This window comes from Balaenoptera acutorostrata, chromosome 2 (assembly GCF_949987535.1).
Source record: "Balaenoptera acutorostrata chromosome 2, mBalAcu1.1, whole genome shotgun sequence".
NCBI lineage: Eukaryota > Metazoa > Chordata > Mammalia > Artiodactyla > Balaenopteridae > Balaenoptera > Balaenoptera acutorostrata.
Window position 1 is genome coordinate 45,687,710 of NC_080065.1, and position 21,925 is coordinate 45,709,634.

Sequence of the window (21,925 nt, forward strand, 5' to 3'; positions counted from 1 at the left end):
GTCATCTTGTTTGAGCCTCATGACAACACCATGGAGAAGGCAAGGCCAATATTCCTCAACTCCTCAATTGAATTGTCCGGAAGAAATAAGCATGTTAAAACTTAAATAAACAAAGATTCACATAGTAATAAAAGATTTTTTCAAAACAAGTAGAATAGTTATATTAACACAAAATAGGTGATACAGACTGATGCCAAGAGTTAAAGCCAGGTAACATCATTTCAAAACACTTCCTGGAGAGGTCAGGACTTATGTGAAGGTGCAAAGAAAAAGAGAGGAGCAGGAATTCCAGACTAGAAAGAAGAGGTCTAACAAAAGCATAAGGCAGGAAATCACAAGACTTAGCCCAGGGTTAACACAGGAGGGAGTGAGGATTAACATTAAAAAGATAGAACAGTCGCCTGACCAAGCTTAAAGAAACCTTAGCAGTTACCAAATCCAAATTCCTATTCTTGCAAATGTTGTGACAGACCCAAGGTCACTCAGTAAGTTTATGGCAGAGCCATAACTGGTACAGGTCCCCAGCTTCAGGCTGTGGGCTCAGGACTCTGAGGTGGAGGCCTAGGGGGTTAGGTAATGGGAGTCATTGGGAGTTTATGAGCAGGGGACTTGGAGGGTCAGCACAATGATATTAGAAATGTAACCCAGCAGGAATGTGGAGACCCATGAAGAATAAAGACAGGAAACCAGTTAGAAGGCAGTTACCACAAACTGGTCATCAGGTATGCAGGACATTACTAGGGTAAAACAAAAAACAGAGAACAAGGGGTAAACTGAATAACCAGGGGGATCCCTGAGTAATGGGACGACCAGGATAAGGATGACACCATCATAAGAGAAAAGGGAGTCCCACAGAAGTCCTCTTTTTGAGAGGAAATAATATGCATGCTTAACATAGAGTAGCACTTTAATCAATGTTTTTCAAGTGAATAAGTTGTGTTTTTAATGTATTGAGTTTGAGCTAAAGACAAAGAAGTATCTCAGAAAAGAAATATCCAGAGACAGACAGAAGTATGAGGCTGGAGCTTGGGAGAAAAGTCGAGTGACAAAGAAGCGTTTAGAAATCTTTGCTGTAGATATTCTTGTGACTATAGCAGTGAAAATGCACCTCTAACGAGGAAAAGACAGAGAGAGAAGGAGAAGAAAAGGGGAGGAGGAGGAGGAAGTCAGAGAGAGAAGCATAGAGTCAAAGACAATGTCTGGGAAATGCAATGGAACGAGGCAGAGCAAATAAAGTAACCTGCGAAGGAAGGTCAGGAGAACAGGCATTCACCTCAGGAAAAGCACGTCATCTTGTTTGAGCCTCATGACAGCACCATGGAGAAGGCAAGGCCAGCATCATTATTCTCACATAGAAATGAGGAAGCTGGAGCTGAGAGGGGCTGAGTGACTAGCAGCAATTCCATACACAGGCTGTGCCATCAGCGGCGGCAGAAAAAACCCGGGTCTGGTCTGGGCTCAAAGCCAGGTGCAGCACTCTGCCTCGGTGGCCTGTGGGAAGAAGGACAGACAGCTCACGTTCCACATGTCAAGGGCTGTTGCTGAGGACTGGGAAGCAACCTAAGCTGGGGCCACGAATCCCATATAGGATAAAGGGCTTCTCCAAACCCCTGCCACATTCAGGGCTGGCACTCCCACTGCACCTTTGCCATGGAAAACACCAGTGAGGGAGGACTCTGGGTAACACCCTAAAGTGGCTAAGGTTTTGCTTCACTGTTGCCCTTCAGGGCTCTTCCCCCTTGTTTTGGTTCCCCAAGGCTGCTGTAATAAATTACCACAAACTGCACGGCTAAAGACAACAGAAATTTATTCTCTCACAGACCAGAAGTCCAAAATCAAGGATTTGACAGGGCTGGCTTCTTCTGGAGGCTCCAGGGGAGATTCTCTTCCCTGCCTCTTCTAGTTTCTGGCAGTTGTTGGCCATTCCCAAATTGTAGCTACGTCACTCTAATCACTGCTTCTGTGGTCACATCATCTCTGATTCTGTGTCTGTTCTCTGTGTGCCTCTTATAAGGACACTTGCCATCTCATCTCAAAATCCTCAACTTAATTACATCTGCAAAGACCCTTTCACCAAATAAAGTCACACGCACAAGTTTCAAGGATTTGACGTGGATAGCTTTGAGGGGACCAGTTTTTAGCTCACCACACCCCTCATGCCTTATACTATTATTAGTTCTATCTTCTCTAACCCACCAACACCCAGGAATTACCACGGCTGTGCTCCTACCACACACTCCATCCCTCTTCTTATCCTTCCCTGAAAGTCATCCTTTTGGGATCTTGGTTTCAAGAAACTAATCAAATAAACTGATGCAGCTTAATGGAAAAGGACCCAAAAATCTGTCTCACAAAACATACATGAGTCTTTCATATGAAATTCTGAAGACAATACCCTCTTTCTGTTATCTATCTGATCATTTCCGAAAGAACACTCTGTGGAACAATAGTTCTATACAAGGTTGATAGGTATTAAAAATGAAAAGAGTCTTTAATGTTCCCATTAATTTGGAGCTCCAAGTTAAGAAAATTAAACAGGATTCCTTATTTCAAAACTGCTATATGCATTAGAAATATTTGGAAGAAGAGGCTATAATAGGCAGCATTTCTGAAACTTATTTCACCAGAGTCCTTTTGACTTGAACATCTCAAACTACTAGGGTTCCTTGGAAAATACTTTGCAAAACCTATCCTAATCCAACAGTAACTTTCACGATCAAAACTTCAGGCCAAAATCCACAAAGCTGACTCCATGAAAGAAAGCTGGGACTGGGAAGATGAGAGGAAAAAAGAGGTTGGATATGTTTTTGAGTGGGTAGGTATTTGGGGGCACAACTAAAATTAAATGAGGTAGGTGGCCACCCCCTCATAGGAGGAGTACTGCTTACAACTCAATTGAGAGCTGGAATTTCAGAAATAATCTTGTTCTCTGACACAAGATTCTCAACAGCAAGGAGTGCAGATACACTATTCCACTCCCAAAGGAGACATTTCTTAGATACTTGGGGCTTTTTCCATCTAAACACATAACTCCCAATGCTCTCCTTCATGCATACACACACACACGCACGTACACATACACACGCGCAAAGACACACCTCCAAGGAGACATGGGATTGGCCCTAGGCATGTTGGTGCATTAAAGATGTTTAAATTTATAGATATAATGCCATCTTCTTATTTTACAGATGAAGAAAAAATTTAAGAATATCGAACTATTTGTTCAAGGCCACACAGCTGATTAATGGCAGAGCCAGAACTAGAATCCAATTCAATGCTTTAACTGTTTACCATGCTCCAAATCCAACGCAAAGAAGAATCTCTTTTTGTAATGAAGGCCAGTATCCATTATTTTTTAAAAATTAAAATTTTTTTTATTTGAGCCATATAAATGAAAAGCAACTTAATTTAGTTAGGAAAATACAGATCATTATACCACTGCTTTAAAATTAAACCTAAAAAAGAAAAATCTATTCAATAAATATAATCAGTGATAAATACTCTTTCATTCTTTATTATGGTGTGTTAAGATGAAGAGGAAGGAAGAAGAGAAAGTGGAAAAAGGAATAACAGGGAAAAAATCCCAAATGTTTTATAGAGCAGGCTTTGAAAAATATCTTGACTTAAAAAATGGATAGCTACTTCTAGAACTTGTTAGGAATATGGCATTTGGATGGAAACAAAAACATTCTTGAAATACATTTTTCACATTAGTGACAATCTTAGTTTACTAGATAGTGGGAAATGCCACCTTATCTCAGATGAAGGTCCTCTTTTAGGATTTACATCCCCACGTGCCAAGAGTACTGTCACTGAAAGCATTGAAAGTTTGGTTTTCTTTATGCAGCTACATCCATAAATGAGACCACATACTGACGTATGTGCAATGGACTGATGAAACCCAGTCAAAGGTCAGATCTCATTTATAGACTAGAAAGTTACCTACCACTGTTTCAAACCTTGTAAATTACAACTCTCCGCGGGGTGGATAGGAGGGGGAATTATAAGGTATCTTTCTTCTGTAGTCAGGTGGGTGAGACCTCTCTAACTAAAATTTTCCCCCAGAGAATTATGACTCTGGGTAACAGGGTGAGACTTACTAAGGGCATGACCACAATCTAGAACAGCTTTTTTCCAGCTTTATGACCACAACTCATTGTCAAAACTACATTTTATGCAGTGACCCCATACATGCAAATGTACTGATAACTATGACAAAAGTTATTCACAAAATAATACCTACTTTTCCATTTTTCCATTCTATACCATTCTATTTCTTTTTTTTTTTTTTTTTTTCAGTGCTGATCTTGACCCACAATGGAAACACTGACAGACAGTAAAAACACATAGAAGCTGAAGACCTCAGCAGCCCCATGCCATGTGGCAGTGCCCCCTGAAGCACGTTCACGGAGCAAGAACTTCAAGATGCTCCCATACAAATATTTCCCAGATGAATTTGGGAAACAGAGAATGCTGTAACTCCTCTTGGAGATTCCCAATACACATAACGTATCAAAGGCTTTGAGACATTCTTAGGAAAGAAAAACTGTTCTTGTTTAACCCAGAATTTCCAAATTTATCTGACTACATGATGTGTGTTTGTAAAACAATCTTCCTGCTAAACACTTTGCGGAAATCTTGTACACAGAAGAAACTACTGAGTTAGAGATGAAAATTAGTGTCTAAAAGTTCAAAATTAACTGCATCTTCTCCAGCCAAAAGCATTTTAAAGGAAGGAGAAAAGGTTAAATGTACCTTTGGATAGCTATCTAATATCAATGAAAAAAATTCACAAGTCATTAAAACTAGAAAAGTATAACTTATTAAGGACAGAGAAACAAAAATACACTAAGTACATTCTTTATTCTAAGCATCAGCAAATGGTTCAAGTATCTATCAGTACTCCCACCTAGCTGAAGGACCTATCTAGCTGCTGGAATTATAATTTTGTAAAGAACTGGGTTTTGAGGCTTGATTTTAAGTGTTTCTCTAAACTAAAAAGGTCTGGTGAATTGTGATTAAATATATGCAAAGGACCAACTCATGCTTCTCCTACACTCATGCTGGTACTGAAGTGGCTCTGTCAAGAGCTGCCTGTATTTTTTTTTTTAACACCTTTATTGGAGTATAATTGTTAGTTTCTGCTTTATAACAAAGTGAATCAGCTATACACATACATATATCCCCATATCTCCTCCCTCTTGCATCTCCCTGCCACCTCCCCCATCCCACCTCTCTAGGTGGTCACAAAACACCGAGCTGATCTCCCTATGCTATGCGGCTGCTTCCCACTAGCTAACGATTTTACATTTGGTAGTGTTTATATGTCCATGCCACTCTCTCACTTTTTCCCAGCTTACCCTTCCCCCTCCCCATATCCTCAAGTCCATTCTCTAGTAGGTCTGTGTCTTTATTCCCGACCTGTCCCTAGGTTCTTCATAACCACTTTTTTTTTTTTTTAGATTCCATATATATGTGTTAGTATATGGTATTTGTTTTTCTCTTTCTGACTTACTTCACTCTGTATGACAGACTCTAGGTTCATCCACCTCACTACAAATAACTCAATTTCGTTTCTTTTTATGGCTGAGTAATACTCCATTGTACATATGTGCCACGTCTTCTTTATCCATTCATCTGTTGATGGACACTTAGGTTGCTTCCATGTCCTGGCTACTGTAAATAGTGCTGCAATGAACACTGTGCTACATGACTCTTTTTGAATTATGGTTTTCTCAGGGTATATGTCCAGTAGTGGGATTGCTGGGTTGTATGGTAGTTCTATTTTTAGTTTTTTAAGGAACCTACATACTGTTCTCCATAGTGGCTGTACCATGCCTGTATTTTTACTCACCAAGTCACACAGTATAACAGCTGAAGGATATATAGTCATTTTGAGGCTAACCTGAGCTCCAGCCAGCCTGACCAGCAGAAGCAGGAAGTCTTTCTGTTAAGGGTGTTTTGTTGTGGCCAAAAACATTCTCAGAATCTCCAAAGAGAATCATGGTATTATCACTGCCTAATATTGTATATATTTGGTTTTTGTCTGTCTGCTCCCACAAAAGTGTGAGCTCCATGAGGGCAAGGATATTGTCTGTCTGGTTCAGCTGTGTATTCCCAGTGCCACAAAAAGTGCCTGGCACATAGTAGATGCTAAATAAATAAATGTTGAATAAATAACTTTCAGGGATGACCAGAAGACAAGTTGAGTGGCAAGAGAAGAAGATAGACTATGTAATCAGAGGTCTACAAGAGACTGGATGCCAGTGCTCTGTTCCTTCATCAGCCAACACTTCTGTCTCCCTAATTCCCTCAGCCCCTTTTAACATTTCAGATTGCACCAAAGAGCATTTAAGGCTCTTGAGGACAAGGTCCGGGTCTTATTCTCCATCATGGGGTCTTGCTCTCAAGAAGTAACCAGTAAACATTTACAGAACTATGCCGAGAAAGAACAGCAGTCTGCCTTGAAAGGGCAGAAGCTCCCCAGAGTCTCACAGCCTGGCGTGGTCTCCCCACATAGAACAATGTCTCACCCTTTTCATACTTCCTTATCTCCCACACATTTCAGCTCTGCTGGTTCTTCTGCAAAATAGGGTAAGATGAGTTATAATGCTAACTCCAGAGTTCAGAAACACATTTTGAAAACTGTCCACAATCATCACTGCATACACGAATGCAAGAAGACATGACAGTTATAAGTGACGAACAATCAAATTCAGAAACACTCAGCTATATACACTCCCTGAGGTGTGGTGGGTGTAGGGCTTTTTCCTCTGATAAAATATATACTTCAAAGAACCAGAAGGAGAAAATCTTCCATTCATGGATTTTTCCACCAGTAGCAGCTCACTTTGCAATAGGTACATGGAATTTTACTTACCTATTTACTTACCAAAAAACCCACGGGACCTGGCCAGAGCAGGACAGGACCACACAGTCACATCATTCTTAGGAGACCCTTGGCCAGTTGCAATCTCCTTTGTCTTAGGTAGCCAGATTAGGGAACAAATCTGTAATAATGACCCCCAAAATATAGAATTATGGCAATTTCTGAATCATTGAATGCATTTTAAACTAATCCTAGGCAGAATGCTCTGTCCACATCTATCCTCCAGTCCACGCATGGGGTTAGGGCATTAGAGGAATTATGTTAGTTCTAGGAAAGTTTATCCCAAGGCAACAAAAGACTAAATATACAAATAGGCTTAGGCGCAATGAACCTATGAATTGAAGTGGACTATGGTCATTGTCTAGGAAGAGTCAAACTACGCTCACGTTTCACAGTCAAAGCAGTGCTGAGAAAGAAGGGAAATGAAAAAAAAGGATACACAAGTTCAATTAACTTTCAACTCACAGATGAAGAAGGTTTTACAAAAAGAAACTCTTATGAACTGAAATTCCTGTAGACTTAACAGGTAAAGAGAGGTGTGTTTGGGTTCTATGCTCTATCATAAGTTATTTTCACAAGATTCTAGAAGATCAGTATGAAGGTAAACTCCCTGAGAGATGTTTACCTGTGAGTTTGTGCTTGGGGTCTGGATGCTCTGCCCAGTATTTATGTCCAGGATGTGTAAGTGTCCGTCCTTCATTCCTCCTCCAACAGCGAGGATTTCAGACTGCCAGGGACACCAATCCATGGCCTTTAAAGTTCCAAATAATCACACAGGCAGGTCAGCTTCGGAGAAGGTGAACTCATGAATGAGCTGCACACATATAAGCAGAAGTTCCAGAACTCTGCCCCCATGGCAGATCTCCAGGACCTCTGATCCAAAGGCAAGAGCTACTTTACTCTCCAGAGATTACTTCTCAGGGACTAGAAATCACGTATTCGTGCCTTCTTCAAATTTAGATAACAATTGCAAGTATTTTAAACATAGAAAAACCCCACAATAATATGTTTGAAAAGCTTCATTCAACACATCCTCTGGGGCAAAAATCTGCTGCTGGAAGAGTTGACATGTGACCCTAGCATCTAGTTATAAAATACAGTCTTCCTCTGGTTTGTCTACCTGTGTCCTTAGGTTCTAGGTCAGAGAGGGAATAGAAAAGAATAGAGAGCTATACATGCTTGCTCACAACACAAGAAAATCTCATGTATTTCAAATCTTAATACATTTTAGAAAATAAAATTGCCTTTTCTTTAGTTATAAATTGTTATTGTTAATTCTGAAAAACAGAATTTAATATTATACAGTTATATTGATAATTGAAATGACTAGTAACAGTAACTTTAAAAAATATTTTAACAAATATTTCAGTTATATTTATCTGTATATCCTTATCAATCATCCTGGCAACTATTCTCATTTTTACATATTATCTTCTATATGTAAAATTATTTTATAAAGTACTAAGCATAATGTATATACTATTTTATTTTTCTGTTGTTTTCACTTATTATACGGCTTTCCATGTTTAACTTATTTTTCATAATTATCATTTTTAGTAATCCCACTTTATTCCATCATGTTATTATACTCTAATTAATGTTTGTTCTAATGCTGGACTCAGGTTGATTTTTTTATCTTATTTTGGTTTGGTTTGCATTGGGTTGGGTTGAGTTTTTTGGAGAGAAGTGGATTGGGGGGATTGTGTTTTTGTTGTTTATTTTTATAAAGAATACTTTAATAGGGTTCAAGATGGCGGAGTAGAAGGATGTGCGCTCCCTCTTGCGAGAGCACTGGAATCACAACTAACTGATGAACAATCATCAACAGGAAGACACTGGAACTCACCAAAAAGATACCCCACATCCAAAGACAAAGGAGAAGCCACAGTGAGATGGTACGAGGGGTGCAATCACAGTAAAATCAAATCCCATAGCTACTGGGGGGGTGACCCACAAACTGGAGAACACTTATACCACAGAAGTAAATCCACTGGAGTGAAGGTTCTGAGCCCCATGTCAGGCTTCCCAACCTGGGGGTCTGGCAACGGAAGGAAGAATTCCTAGAGAATCAGACTTTGAAGGCTAGCGGGATTTGATTGCAGGACTTTGACAGGACTGGGGGACACAGAGACTCCACTCTTGGAGGGCACACACTAAGTAGTGTGCACATCGGGACCCAGAGGAAGGAGCAGTGACCCCATAGGAGATTGAACCAGACCTACCTGCTAGTGTTGGAGGGTCTCCTGTAGAGGCAGGGGGTGGCTCTGGCTCACCATGGGGACAAGGACACTGGCAGCAGAAGTTCTGGGAAGTACTCCTTGGCATGAGCCCTCCCAGAGTCGGCCATTAGCCCCACCAAAGAGCCAGGTAGGCTCCAGTGCTGGGTTGCCTCAGGCCAAACAACCATCAGGGAGGGAATCCAGCCCCACCCGTCAACAGAGAGGCAGATTAAAGTTTTACTGAGCTCTGCCCACCAGAGCAACACTCAGCTCTACCCACCACCAGTCCCTCCCATCAGGAAGCTTGCACAAGCCTCTTAGATAGCCTCATCCACCAGAGGGCAGACAGCAGAAGCAAGAAAAGCTACAATTCTGCAGCCTGTGGAATGAAACCACATTCACAGAAAGATAGACAAAATGAAAAGGCAGAGGATTATGCACGAGATGAAGGAACAAGATAAAACCCCAGAAAAACAACTAAATGAAGTGGAGATAGGCAACCTTCCAGAAAAAGAATTCAGAATAATGATAGTGAAGATGATCCAGGACCTCAGAAAAAGAATGGAGGCAAAGATCGAGAAGATTCAAGAAATGTTTAACAAAGACCTAGAAGAAATAAAGAACAAACAGAGATGAACAATACAATAACTGAAATGAAAAATACACTACAAGGAATCAATAGCAGAATAACTGAGACAGAAGAACCTGTAAGTGACCTGGAAGACAGAAAGGTGGAATTCACTGCCATGGAACAGAATACAGAGAAAAGAATGAAAAGAAATGAAGACAGCCTAAGAGACCTCTGGGACAACATTAAATGCAACAACATTCACATTATAGGGGTCCCAGAAGGAGAAGAGAGAGAGAAAGACCTGAGAAAATATTTGAATAGATTATAGTCAAAAAATTCCCTAACATGAGAAAGGAAATAGCCACCCAAGTCCAGGAAGTGCAGAGAGTCCCAGGCAGCATAAACTGAAGGGGAAACACGCTGAGACACAGAGGAATCAAATTGACAAAAATTAAAGACAAAGAAAAATTATTGAAAGCAACAAGGGAAAAACGACAAATAACATACAAGGGAACTCCCATAAGGTTAACAGCTGATTTCTCAGTAGAAACTCTACAAGCCAGAAGGGAGTGGCATGTGGCATGATATATTTAAAGTGATGAAAGGGAATAAACTACAACCAAAATTACTCTACCCAGCAAGGATCTCATTCAGATTTGATGGAGAAATCAAAAGCTTTACGAACAAGCAAAAGCTAAGAGAATTCAGCATCACCAAACCAGCTCGACAACAAATGCTAAAGGAACTTCTCTAAGTGGGAAACACAAGAGAAGAAAAGGACCTACAAAAACAAACCGAAAACAATTAAGAAAATGGTAATAGGAACATACATATCAATAATTACCTTAAACGTGAATGGATTAAATGCTCCAATCAAAAGACACAGGCTTGTTGAATGGATACAAAAACAAGACCATATATATGCTGTCTACAAGAGACCCACTTCAGACCTAGGGACACATACAGACTGAAAGTGAGGGGATGGAAGAAGATATTCCATGCAAATGGAAATCAAAAGAAAGCTGGAGTAGCAATACTCATATCAGATAAAATAGATGTTAAAATAAAGAATGTTACAAGAGAAAAGGAAGGACACTACATAATGATCAAGGGATCAATCCAAGAAGAAGATATAACAATTATAAATATATATGCAGCCAACATAGGAGCACCTCAATACATAAGGCAAATGCTAACAGCTATAAAAGAGGAAATCGACACTAACACAATAATAGTCAGGGACTTTAACACCTTACTTACACCAAAGGACAGATCACCCAGACAGAAAATTAATAAGGAAACACAAGCTTTAAATGACACAATAGACCAGATAGATTTAATTGATATTTATAGCACATTCCATCCAAAAACAGCAGATTACACTTTCTTCTCAAGTGCACATGGAACATTCTCCAGGATAGATCACATATTGGGTCACAAATCAAGCCTCAGTAAATTTAAGAAAATTGAAATTATATCAAGCATCTTTTCCAAGCACAATGTTATGAGATTAGAAATCAATTCAGGGAAAAAAACGTAAAAAACACAAACACATGGAGGCTAAACAATACGTTACTAAGTAAACAAGAGATCACCGAAGAACAAAGAGGAAATCAAAAAATACCTAGAGACAAATTACAACGAAAATACGACAATCCAAAATGTATGGGATGCAGCAAAAGCTGTTCCAAGAGGGAAGTTTATAGCAATACAAGCACACCTCAAGAAACAAGAAAAATCTCAAATAAACAATTTAACCTTACACCTAAATGAACTAGAGAAAGAAGAACAAACAAAACCCAAAGTTAGTAGAAGGAAAGAAATCATAAAGATCAGAGCAGAAATAAATGAAATAGAAACAAAGAAAACAATAGTAAAGATCAATAAAAACTAAAAGATGGCTCTTTGAGAAGATAAACAAAATTGATAAACCTTTAGCCAGACTCATCAAGAAAAAGAGGGAGAGGACTCAAATCAAAAAAATTAGAAATGAAAAAGGAGAAGTTACAATGGACACCGCAGAAATACAAAGCATCATAAGAGACTACTACAAGCAACACTATGCCAATAAAATGGACAACCTGGAAGAAATGGACAAATTCTTAGAAAGGTATAGCCTTCCAAGACGGAACCAGGAAGAAACAGAAAATATGAACAGACCAATCACAAGTAATGAAATTGAAACTGTGATTAAAAATCTTCCAACAAACAGAAGTCCAGGACCAGATGGCTTCACAGGTGAATTCTATCAAACTTTTGGAGAAGAACTAACACCCGTCCTTCTCAAACTCTTCCAAAAAATTGCAGAGGAAGGAACACTCCCAAACTCATTCTATGGGGCCACCATCACCCTGATACCAAAACCAGACAAAAATACTACAAAAAGAGAAAATTACAGACCAATATCACTGATGAATATAGATTCAAAAATCCTCAACAAAATACTAGCAAACAGAATCCAACAACACATTAAAAGGATCATGCACCATGATCAAGTGGAATTTATCCCAGGGATGCAAGGATTCTTCAATATACACAAATCAATCAATGTGGTACACCATATTAACAAACTGAAGAATAAAAACCATATGTTCATCTCAATAGATGCATAAAAAGCTTTTGACAAAATTCAACACCCATTTATGATAAAAACTCTCCAGAAAGTGGGCATAGAGGGAACCTACCTCAACATAATAAAGGCCATATACGACAAACCCACAGCAAACATCATTCTCAATTGTGAAAAACTGAAACCATTTCCTCTAAGATCAGGAACAAGACAAGGATGTCCACTCTTGCCACTATTATTCAACATAGTTTTGGAAGTCCTAGCCATGGCAATCAGAGAATAAAAAGAAGTAAAAGGAATACAAATCAGAAAAGAAGAAGTAAAGCTGTCACTGTTTGCAGATGACATGATACTATACATAGAGAATCCTAAAGATGCCACCAGAAAACTACTAGAGCTAATCAATGAATTTGGTAAAGTAGCAGGATATAAAATTAATGCACAGAAATCTCTTGCATTCCTATACACTAATGATGAAAAATCTGAAAGAGAAATTAAGGAAACACTCCCATTTACCATTGCAACAAAAAGAATAAAATACCTAGGAATAAACAAACCTAGGGAGACAAAAGACCTGTATGCAGAAAACTATAAGACACTGATGAAAGAAATTAAAGATGATACCAACAGATGGAGAGATATACCATGTTCTTGGATTGGAAGAATCAATATTGTGAAAATGACTATACTACCCAAAGCAATCTACAGACTCAATGCATTCCCTATGAAATTACCAGTTGCATTTTTTACAGAACTAGAACAAAAAAATCTTAAAATTTGTAGAGACACAAAAGACCCCGAATTGCCAAAGCAGTCTTGAGGGAAAAAAACGGAGCTGGAGGAATCAGACTCCCTGACTTCAGACTATACTACAAAGCTACAGTAATCAAGACAATATAGTACTAGCACAAAAACAGATATATAGATAAATGGAACAGGATAGAAAGCCCAGAGATAAACCCATGCACCTATGGTCAACTAAGCTATGACAAAGTTGGCAAGGATATACAATGGAGAAAAGACAGCCTCTTCAATAAGTGGTGCTGGGAAAACTGGACAGCTACATGTAAAGGAATGAAATTAGAACACTCCCTAACACCATATACAAAAATAAAATCAAAATGGATTAGAGGCCTAAATGTAAGACCGGACACTATAAATCTCTTAGAGGAAAACATAGGAAGAACACTCTTTGACATAAATTACAGAAAGATCTTTTTTGATCCACATCTTAGAGTAACAGAAATAAAAACAAAAATAAACAACAGGGACCTAATGAAACTTAAAAGCTTTTGCAAAGCAAAGGAAACTACAAACAAGATGAAAAGACAGCCCTCAGAATGGGAGAAAATATTTGCAAACGAATCAATGGACAAAGGATTAACCTCCAAAATATATAAACTGCTCATGCAGCTCAATATTAAAAAAAGAAACAACCTAATTCCCAAAATGGGCAGAAGACCTAATAGACATTTCTCCAAAGAAGACATACAGATGGCCAAGAAGCACATGAAAAGCTGCTCAACATCACTAATTACTAGAGAAATGCAAATCAAAACTATGATGAGGTATCACCTCACACCAGTCAGGATGGCCATCATCAGAAAATCTACAGACAACAAATGCTGGAGAGGGTGTGGAGGAAAGGGAACCCTCTTGCACTGTTGGTGGGAATGTAAATTGATACAGCCACTATGGAGAACAGTATGGACGTTCCTTAAAAAACTAAAAATAGAATTACCATATGATCCAGCAATCCCACTACTGGGCATATACCCAGAGAAAACCACAATTCAAAAAGACACATGCACCCCAATGTTCATTGCAGCACTATTTACAATAGCCAGGTCATGGAAGCAACCTAAATGCCCGTCGACAGACGAATGGATAAAGAAGATGTGGTACATATATAGAATGGAATATTACTCAGCCATAAAAAGGAACGAAACTGGGTCATTTGTAGAGACGTGGATGGATCTAGAGACTGTCATACAGAGTGAAGTAAGTCAGAAAGAGAAAAACAAATATCATATATTAACGCATTTATGTGGAACCTAGAAAAATGGTACAGATGAACCAGTTTGCAGGGCAGAAATAGAGACACAGATGTAGAGAACAAATGTATGGACACCAAGGGGGGAAAGTGGGGGGTGGTGGTGGTGGTGTGATGAATTGGGAGATTGGGATTGACATGTATACACTGATGTGTATAAAATTGATGACTAATAGGAATGTGCTGTATAAAAAATAAATAAAATAAAATTTAAAAATTAAAAAAAAAAGAATACTATAATAAATACATTCTGGCATATGTCTTTTGTTTCTGATATATTATTTTATTAGGTAAATTCCAAGCTTCAGAAGTGCTGATATAGGTTTCCAAATAGTTGTAACTTTTTATAACACCAGCATCAAATGAGTACATTAATCTCATCCTGAGTTTAAGCTTAATTGGAGTTAAAAATTAATCTCCCATCCCACATACCCTTTACCAACATCCTCCATCAATATGTAGAATCTCATTCTCCTCCCTTTGAATCTGGGAGGGCTTGTGACTGGCTTACAAACAGTAGAATGCACCAACAGTGTCACTGCGTGACTCGTGGAATTAGTTATAAAAGGTGATGCCGCTTTCACCTTGTTCTCTGAAGCACTGGCCCTGTTGCCCTGAGCCACAAAGTCCAACTCTCTTAAGGCTGCCATGTTGTGAGGAAGCCCAAACTGACCCAATGTGGAGAAGCTCTGAGACCACATGAAGAGGGAAGGATGACTAGCCAGCCAACAGCTGCGCCAGCTCCCAGCGCTTTTAGCTTTAGTCACTGTCTGACTACAACCTCATGAGAGACCCTGAGCCAGAACTGCTGAGAAGAGCCCTTCCCAAAGTCTGACCCACAGAAACCATAAAAGATAATAAAATAATCGTTGTGTTAAGCCACTAGGTTTTAGGGTAATTTGTTACATAGCAATAGATAACCAGAATAAATACCATAAATAGAAAACTTAAACAATGAAATATGGTTATAGTTCATACAAGAAAGACAATGAAGAACTCTAATCAGTCAACCTACCTTCAAAGTAAAGACCTTGACCTTGTATGGTGAATAAATGTACAATTTAATTTTCAGTTGAAATAAAATATTTGCAATATATATGTATCATATCTTATGGTTACCTACCTTAGTTGTCTTTTTTAAATAACCATTCAGCTACACCCCTGACTGGGTTGGATAAGAGGGCTATTTCAGTAAACACAAAATTTTGCATACAATTTAAAGAGGCTGAGAAATTCTCCTGAGCCCGTGGACCCCAGTTTTATCATAGAATATTTTTATGTTTTTTAGAGAGTATCTTTATGTTTATTAGCAATCATTTTCTTCAATACCCTACTTCCAATTAGCTTTTACTATAAACAAGCTGTTTTGGCAAAACTAGAATCTCCATCATGAGAGAAATCACACAGATGTCAACCTCTGAAGTCTGCTTCTGCTCCTGCTATACTAGTTGGCTAGTTGGTGGTAAGTGTGAAAATATTTACACTGGTGACTGTTCTTATGATTCCCCAGGTAGTAGCTGCCACAAGGCTTGGCTTGCCCAGGTTTCCAGAAACTCTTAGTTCAATTCAATGTATTTCTGATAAGACATCTTAGAATGTAAGCAGCTCTTTGCAGGAAGCAGCTCTCTGCAGATCTTTTGTCTTGTCACTTCAGCAAAACTATATTTTAACTAATTTTACACCAGATGCCCCATGCTTAACTAACCTCCAGCCCAAGCACAACTTTCAAAACTGTTGGATTTCTTACCTTGACTGCTGTAGGTTGGGGTATGACATTTAGCGGGTGACCCTGTGCATTCACACCTGGATCATGGGGCCATATAGTCAGCAGTCCGTCACTACAGCCACTGGAAAGCAGCCTGCCACCCGGCGACCACTTCAGGGCACACACAGCTTGCTTGTGGTGAAGAGTTCCAACATGGTGCTGGGCTACCCGAACATCGTGATGATAAACACGGCCCAGTCTCGACCCACTGCCCAGAGGTAAAGGGGCAGGTTTAGGACAGAAAACTTGAGCCCTAATGCTGCATAAGCATAACATGAAAGAAAGTATTGTTCAAATCCCTGAAAGACCCCTTAGGACAGATACAAAACACAGACATTTCTTGAGTTAATAAGGATGGAGTATTCTGCCTGGGTGATTCTTCCCACAAGTGAAATAGATTTGCCTGGCAGAGTTTCAAATCTGGATATTTAAAAGATATCTTTTGATAGATAACTCTAATGGCTTTAATATGATGCTTTAAAGTTAATGGCTTTAACTTTAATGGCTTTAATACAGGCATGGAAAAAATAAATTTAGAAGATTATCATATTTTCCCAGATAGTAGTTTATGTACTAGACCCAGGAAATATTACTTTTCTGGAATTCAGAATATTTCATATTATCTCAACGAAATGGCATATGTGTATGATATATGTGTTAGACATAAAAATGTATTATTTCCTTTTTCTATTAATCTACAGATCTACTATTAGTTTGCTCATGCTACTAATATCTAAAAAGAATATAAAACTATCTGAATGTCACAGGAAACTGCAATATGATTCAAAATCACTGGATAATGTCTCCAATCTCAGTGATTTGGATCCAAATGATGATAAAGGTCCTATCACACAAAGATAATGAACTCTTTCTGGACTAGTTTTCTCCAAGGAGAAAGTAAATAACTGCCTACATTTATTTCTGAAGTTTCTCAAAGTGCAGTATCAGATTTTTAAAAACTACTTAGGCACAGCCCAGATAGCATTTTGATGAACAGTATGGACTCTGTGGCCAGACCACCTGGTTCGAAGCCTGACTCTTCCCCTTATGTTAACCATGTGACCTCAGGCTGGTGTCTCAGTTTACTCCTCAGAAAAAGAGGGTGGGGGGACATAAACCACTTTATAATGTCATTGCAGGGATTAAAACGCAATTACACACATAAAGAGTTAGCACATTGCCTGGCACAGAGTATTCTAAAATGTTAGCTGCTATGATTATAAGAAAGTATTTGTTCATGTTCCTCATGGATAATGAAACTAAACTTAAGCAATGTAAATAGATTGTAAAAGGAACTCGGGTATAGAATTGACCTGACTACAACAACTTCTCAGGGTAAATATTTAGGCCTATATAAGGGCAATTTGCTTAAGTAGTTTTAAGTCTAGCCTATAATCACAAGGTATTAAAACCTCAAATTTACATCTGTGCTACTTCAAGAAATGGCAAAAGGCTTCAAATTTTATTTAAATTTGAATCTACTTTAAGAAATACAGTATGAAGATGAATGACTGTTATTAAATACGTATTTAGACCAATTATGTAGGCTCACAGGAACAAGTCGCTTAACTTTCCTGGTCAAAAAGAAGCAGTTAGATGACTAAATCAGTAGCTCTCAAAAGTGATAAAGTGTCAGCATCACTTGGGAAATTAGAAATGCATGTTATCAGCACACCTCAGACCTACTGCATCAGAAATTCCCAGAGTGAGAGCAGCAATCTGGGTTTTGAGGAGCCCTCCAGGGATTCTGACACACTCTCAAGTCTGAGAATCACTGAACTGGTTAATCTATGAGGTTCCTTCCAGCTCTAACCTCTGTGGGTCTGGGAATTGGAAATGTGCCCCCAGAAAGCTTAACATATTCCAAATTAGTGATACTGATAGCAGTAAATACCCATTTCAACAAAATATCCCTCTAGTAGGTATTACTTGGCACGGATAAACTTTTCGCTTAAACAGAGTTTTGCATTTTATCTGAACAATCTAATGAATCCTGCACATCACATCTCAGTATGAGTACATGCTTTAGGCACAGAGCCACCGTGGTACACGCGGCCACTGGACCGCTTATAGCACCAGAAGGTCTGAACACCTGACAGGTAGGATCATAACTGTTACTAATCATGTCTGTTTTGTTTTACTTTGGTTTTGGTTTAAAATATTGTAGTTCTGTTCACTCAGCACCCATAGTCAATTGGTGACGCAAATATAATTGGTTCCAGTAAGACACTGCTCACCTGCTAAGGAGGTAGTTATTCCAGCTTAGAGCCCCAACTACTGACAAATGACCAAGCATATTTCTCAGTCGCTTTTTAGTGACCACATCCCATAACTGAAAAAAATGAACAAGCACAGTTATGTAGCATTTTCACAACCCACGGTCTTCTCAAAGGCCTGTGTTGATATAGCCAGTCCTTATGCTAAGTGAAAGTTCAGCACCTCTAACCCTAGTCAGCAGTTTTCAATGCTGTCTGCATATTAGGATCATTGAGGGAGCAGGCTATGGGTGCTAGCCATTCTGACTTAATGGTGGGAGTAAGAGCCTGGGAATATGGCATTTATTTTAAAGTTCCCCAGGTGAAGTCAATGGGCTGCAAAGGGTTGAGAATCACTATGACACTTCTAGTTCCTTCAAATTGTGGGAATTCCAAACCTGGAAATTCACCTATAGTTATCAATAAATAAAATTTGAGTGCCTAGACACTTTCTAAAGTCAAGAATTCTATTTACTGCTAAGAGACTCCTTTTCTGCCAGCTATAAATGACATTCTGACCCATATTAGGAATGAGAACTTTGGCATAAGAAGAAATCATGACATAACCCTCAGAGTATCCAGTATCATTACAGAGATGAGAAAACAGTAGAGCCATCTGTGGCCCTCCAAAGTCATTGAACACCTGAGCAATATTGTTTACACTATTGCTAATAAACAACAGTAACAATAATGGTACATGAGAAATTAGATAGATTGATGGAAACTTGGTAAGCTCCCATTTCAGAGAGCCTATTAGAAAAAAAATTCACTCATTTTAAGTAACTCTACTCCTGATCATGGCTTAAGGTGAGACAGGAAGACTGGAAGTTTGTCTTCTTCCCTCCAAAGTCCTAAAACTGGGGATCTCATAAGTCCAACTTCAGTCTGAGAGAAAGAACGGGGGGAAAAAAGGAAATGTGACAGAAAGAAAGCTTGTGTGAAAAAACTAAGCAGAGTATCCCTACATCCTCATTAAACACCATTCAGAAAAGACCCAAAATGGTATATCCTCTTACTCCCCATAGCTTCAAGTACCACATCTACTATAGTTTCTTTATTTTATAATAACCTGTTATTAAAAGTCAATCTTAGTTATCTAGCAACTATACAGAACACATTATGAGAAAGAAAAAGATGTCCAGTACTTGCACTTCTCCCTCGCTGGTGCCAACTGCCAGGCAGGTTCCCTCTTTTGTCCAGGACACAGAAGATATATAGTTACAAGTGACACTTAAGTCTATATTTTCAATCCTATTGTGATTATCCCCATTCCAGATGTATACAGAAGATCCAAGGGCTATAGCAACAAGATTTTGAAAATTCCAGTCCAGGATATTCAGATCTATAAAAAAAGCATTTCAAATTAGGGTGATTATACAGCCAAATAAAAATATTTTCAAATAACTTTATTTATAGATAGAGGAGAAAGATTGATAACTTCCCTATGGTCAGCTGGAAAACATAATCATGGATCCAAGCAGACCATGAGAAGTTCAAAAATGAAAGCTGGAATAGAATCTTGTATCAAGATACACAGTGTAATAAGCAATAACACTTACCATTTATGCTCTTATATAATTATTTAGAGACATTTAGAAAACTTGGCAGTTTCATCTACCATAATAAATATAAATGGATTTCATCTAACAGATCATTAAAATTTAAAAGCATGTAATTCTTATGGAGACATCCTCGAACCTAGAATATACATATAGGAGATGACACCATCATTGCTAATCAAAAGGCAACCCAATTACAGTATATCTAGAAGAGGTGATCTCTGGCTTATTTATGATATCTAGAAGTTCTTAGTAGTATTCTCTATCTTACCCTATAAGAATCATATGACTGCTCAGAAAAACCATATTTGTATGACCACATACTAAACTGTACCCTATCTTATTTCTTATAAGACAGAAACTCCTATCCTGATTGACACATATCAGTACAAAACTATGAAACACACCAGTTTCACTAGAGCAGTCTAATCCCCTATAACTCATCCTTCCCACTGATGCAAACTACAAACTCTGAACAAAATTCAAAAAACAAATACCTGAGAACTCTGGAAAATAAGCAAAAGCAGGTAAACCAAGTAAGGGAGTGAAAACTTGGAGAAGCAACCTGCCCAGGGGTAAGTTTTCCATTTTTTTCCTCACACGGCTTTACCCTGAGTGTGGGCCCCAATCATGGAGTAACACCAGCAGCTCAAACTCTGATAGAAAGCCCACCATGTCGCTGGTCAAAGAAACCAGAGAAAGGAGCCTGAAGTGGCCAAAGTGTGAGGAGAAAGCCTGGGAGAGATGGGAGGGGAACCACAGAAAGGCATCCTCTAATTGTGAGTGTATAAACCCACACACATCCCAGCCTAACCCCAAATTGTGTAAATGCAGGGAAAACTCAAATTATCCAATCTAAAGAACATGGAGGAAATGTAAAATAGATAGCTAGTGGGAAGCAGTCACATAGCACAGGGAGATCAGCTCGGTGCTTTGTGACCAGCTAGAAGGGTTGGATAGGGAGGGTGGGAGGGAGATGCAAGAGGGAGGAGATATGGGGATATATGTATATGTATAACTGATTCACTTTGTTATAAAGCAGAAACTAATACACCATTGTAAAGCAGTTATACTCCAATAAAAACGTTAAAAAAATAAATTAATTAAATAAAATAAAAAATAAAGAACATGGAGGAAAAAATTTTTAAAGAAATGGACAGAACCTCAGGGGTTTGTGGGATAATATCCACAGATCTAATATATGGGTAATTGGAGTCAGGTCTTGGAAGCAAGAGAGCAAGGTTTCAAATGAGTTCTCACCAGAAACCATAGAGGCCAGAAGTCAATGGAACATCTTTAAAGTGCTGAAAAAATACATCTGGCAACCCGGAATTCTACATCAAGCAAAAATATCATGATAAGGGTAAGAGAAGTCTTTACCAACAGACCTGATCTGCAAGAAATACTAACAGAAGCTTTTGACTGAAAGGAAATTATATGAGGGAAATTTGAATCTTCAGGAATGAAGGAGAATGTTGTAATTGGTAAATATTTGGGTAAATATAAAGGACAATTTTTTCTCTCTTAAAATATTTGAAACACAAATGCGTATGGCTTTTTAAAGTAAAACTTAACGATGGTGGAGTTTTCAATGCATGTAGATTTAAAACATAGACAACTAAAGTAACTCTCCCAAAAAAGTTGGGGGCTGGGGAGACACATGTGACTGCAAGATTTTTACATATTGTGTGAAATATGCAACAGTAATTCTAAGTAGACTGAGAAAGTTTAGATTGCATTGCAATCCCTAGAGCTACAACTAAAAACATAATACAAGGAGATATAGCCAGAAAGCCAATAGATCAACTAAGATAGAGTTTCTTTTCAAAAAGAAAAGATGTCCAAGGAATGAGACTTGGTGCATTCCAAAATTTAGGAGGCAGAGAGGTAGAAGAGGAAGAGAAACCAGCAAAAAAAGACTAAGAAAGAGTGAACAGAAAACTAGGAGGCAAACCAAGACAGTGGGATATCAAGCAGGAGGGAGTGCCCAACTGTCTCCAACGTGGCTGATAGAGTTAAGTAAATGATCTCCAAGAAGTGACTGC

General features: G+C 38.6%; 1 protein-coding gene across 1 annotated transcript in view; it reads right to left on the bottom strand.

Moving 5' to 3' along the window:
* Positions 1-1,390: 1,390 nt before the first annotated feature.
* Positions 1,391-21,925, bottom strand: part of CDC20B (cell division cycle 20B) — a 61,799-nt gene continuing 41,264 nt past the window's right edge. Inside the window, exons 7-12 of the mRNA XM_057541565.1 lie at positions 19,467-19,663; positions 18,304-18,398; positions 16,049-16,274; positions 7,515-7,640; positions 6,893-7,010; positions 1,391-1,491 (exon numbers count right to left, since the gene is read on the bottom strand). Of these exons, the coding sequence (XP_057397548.1) occupies positions 1,391-1,491; positions 6,893-7,010; positions 7,515-7,640; positions 16,049-16,274; positions 18,304-18,398; positions 19,467-19,663 (863 nt within the window). The remainder of the gene's footprint in view (positions 1,492-6,892; positions 7,011-7,514; positions 7,641-16,048; positions 16,275-18,303; positions 18,399-19,466; positions 19,664-21,925) is intronic.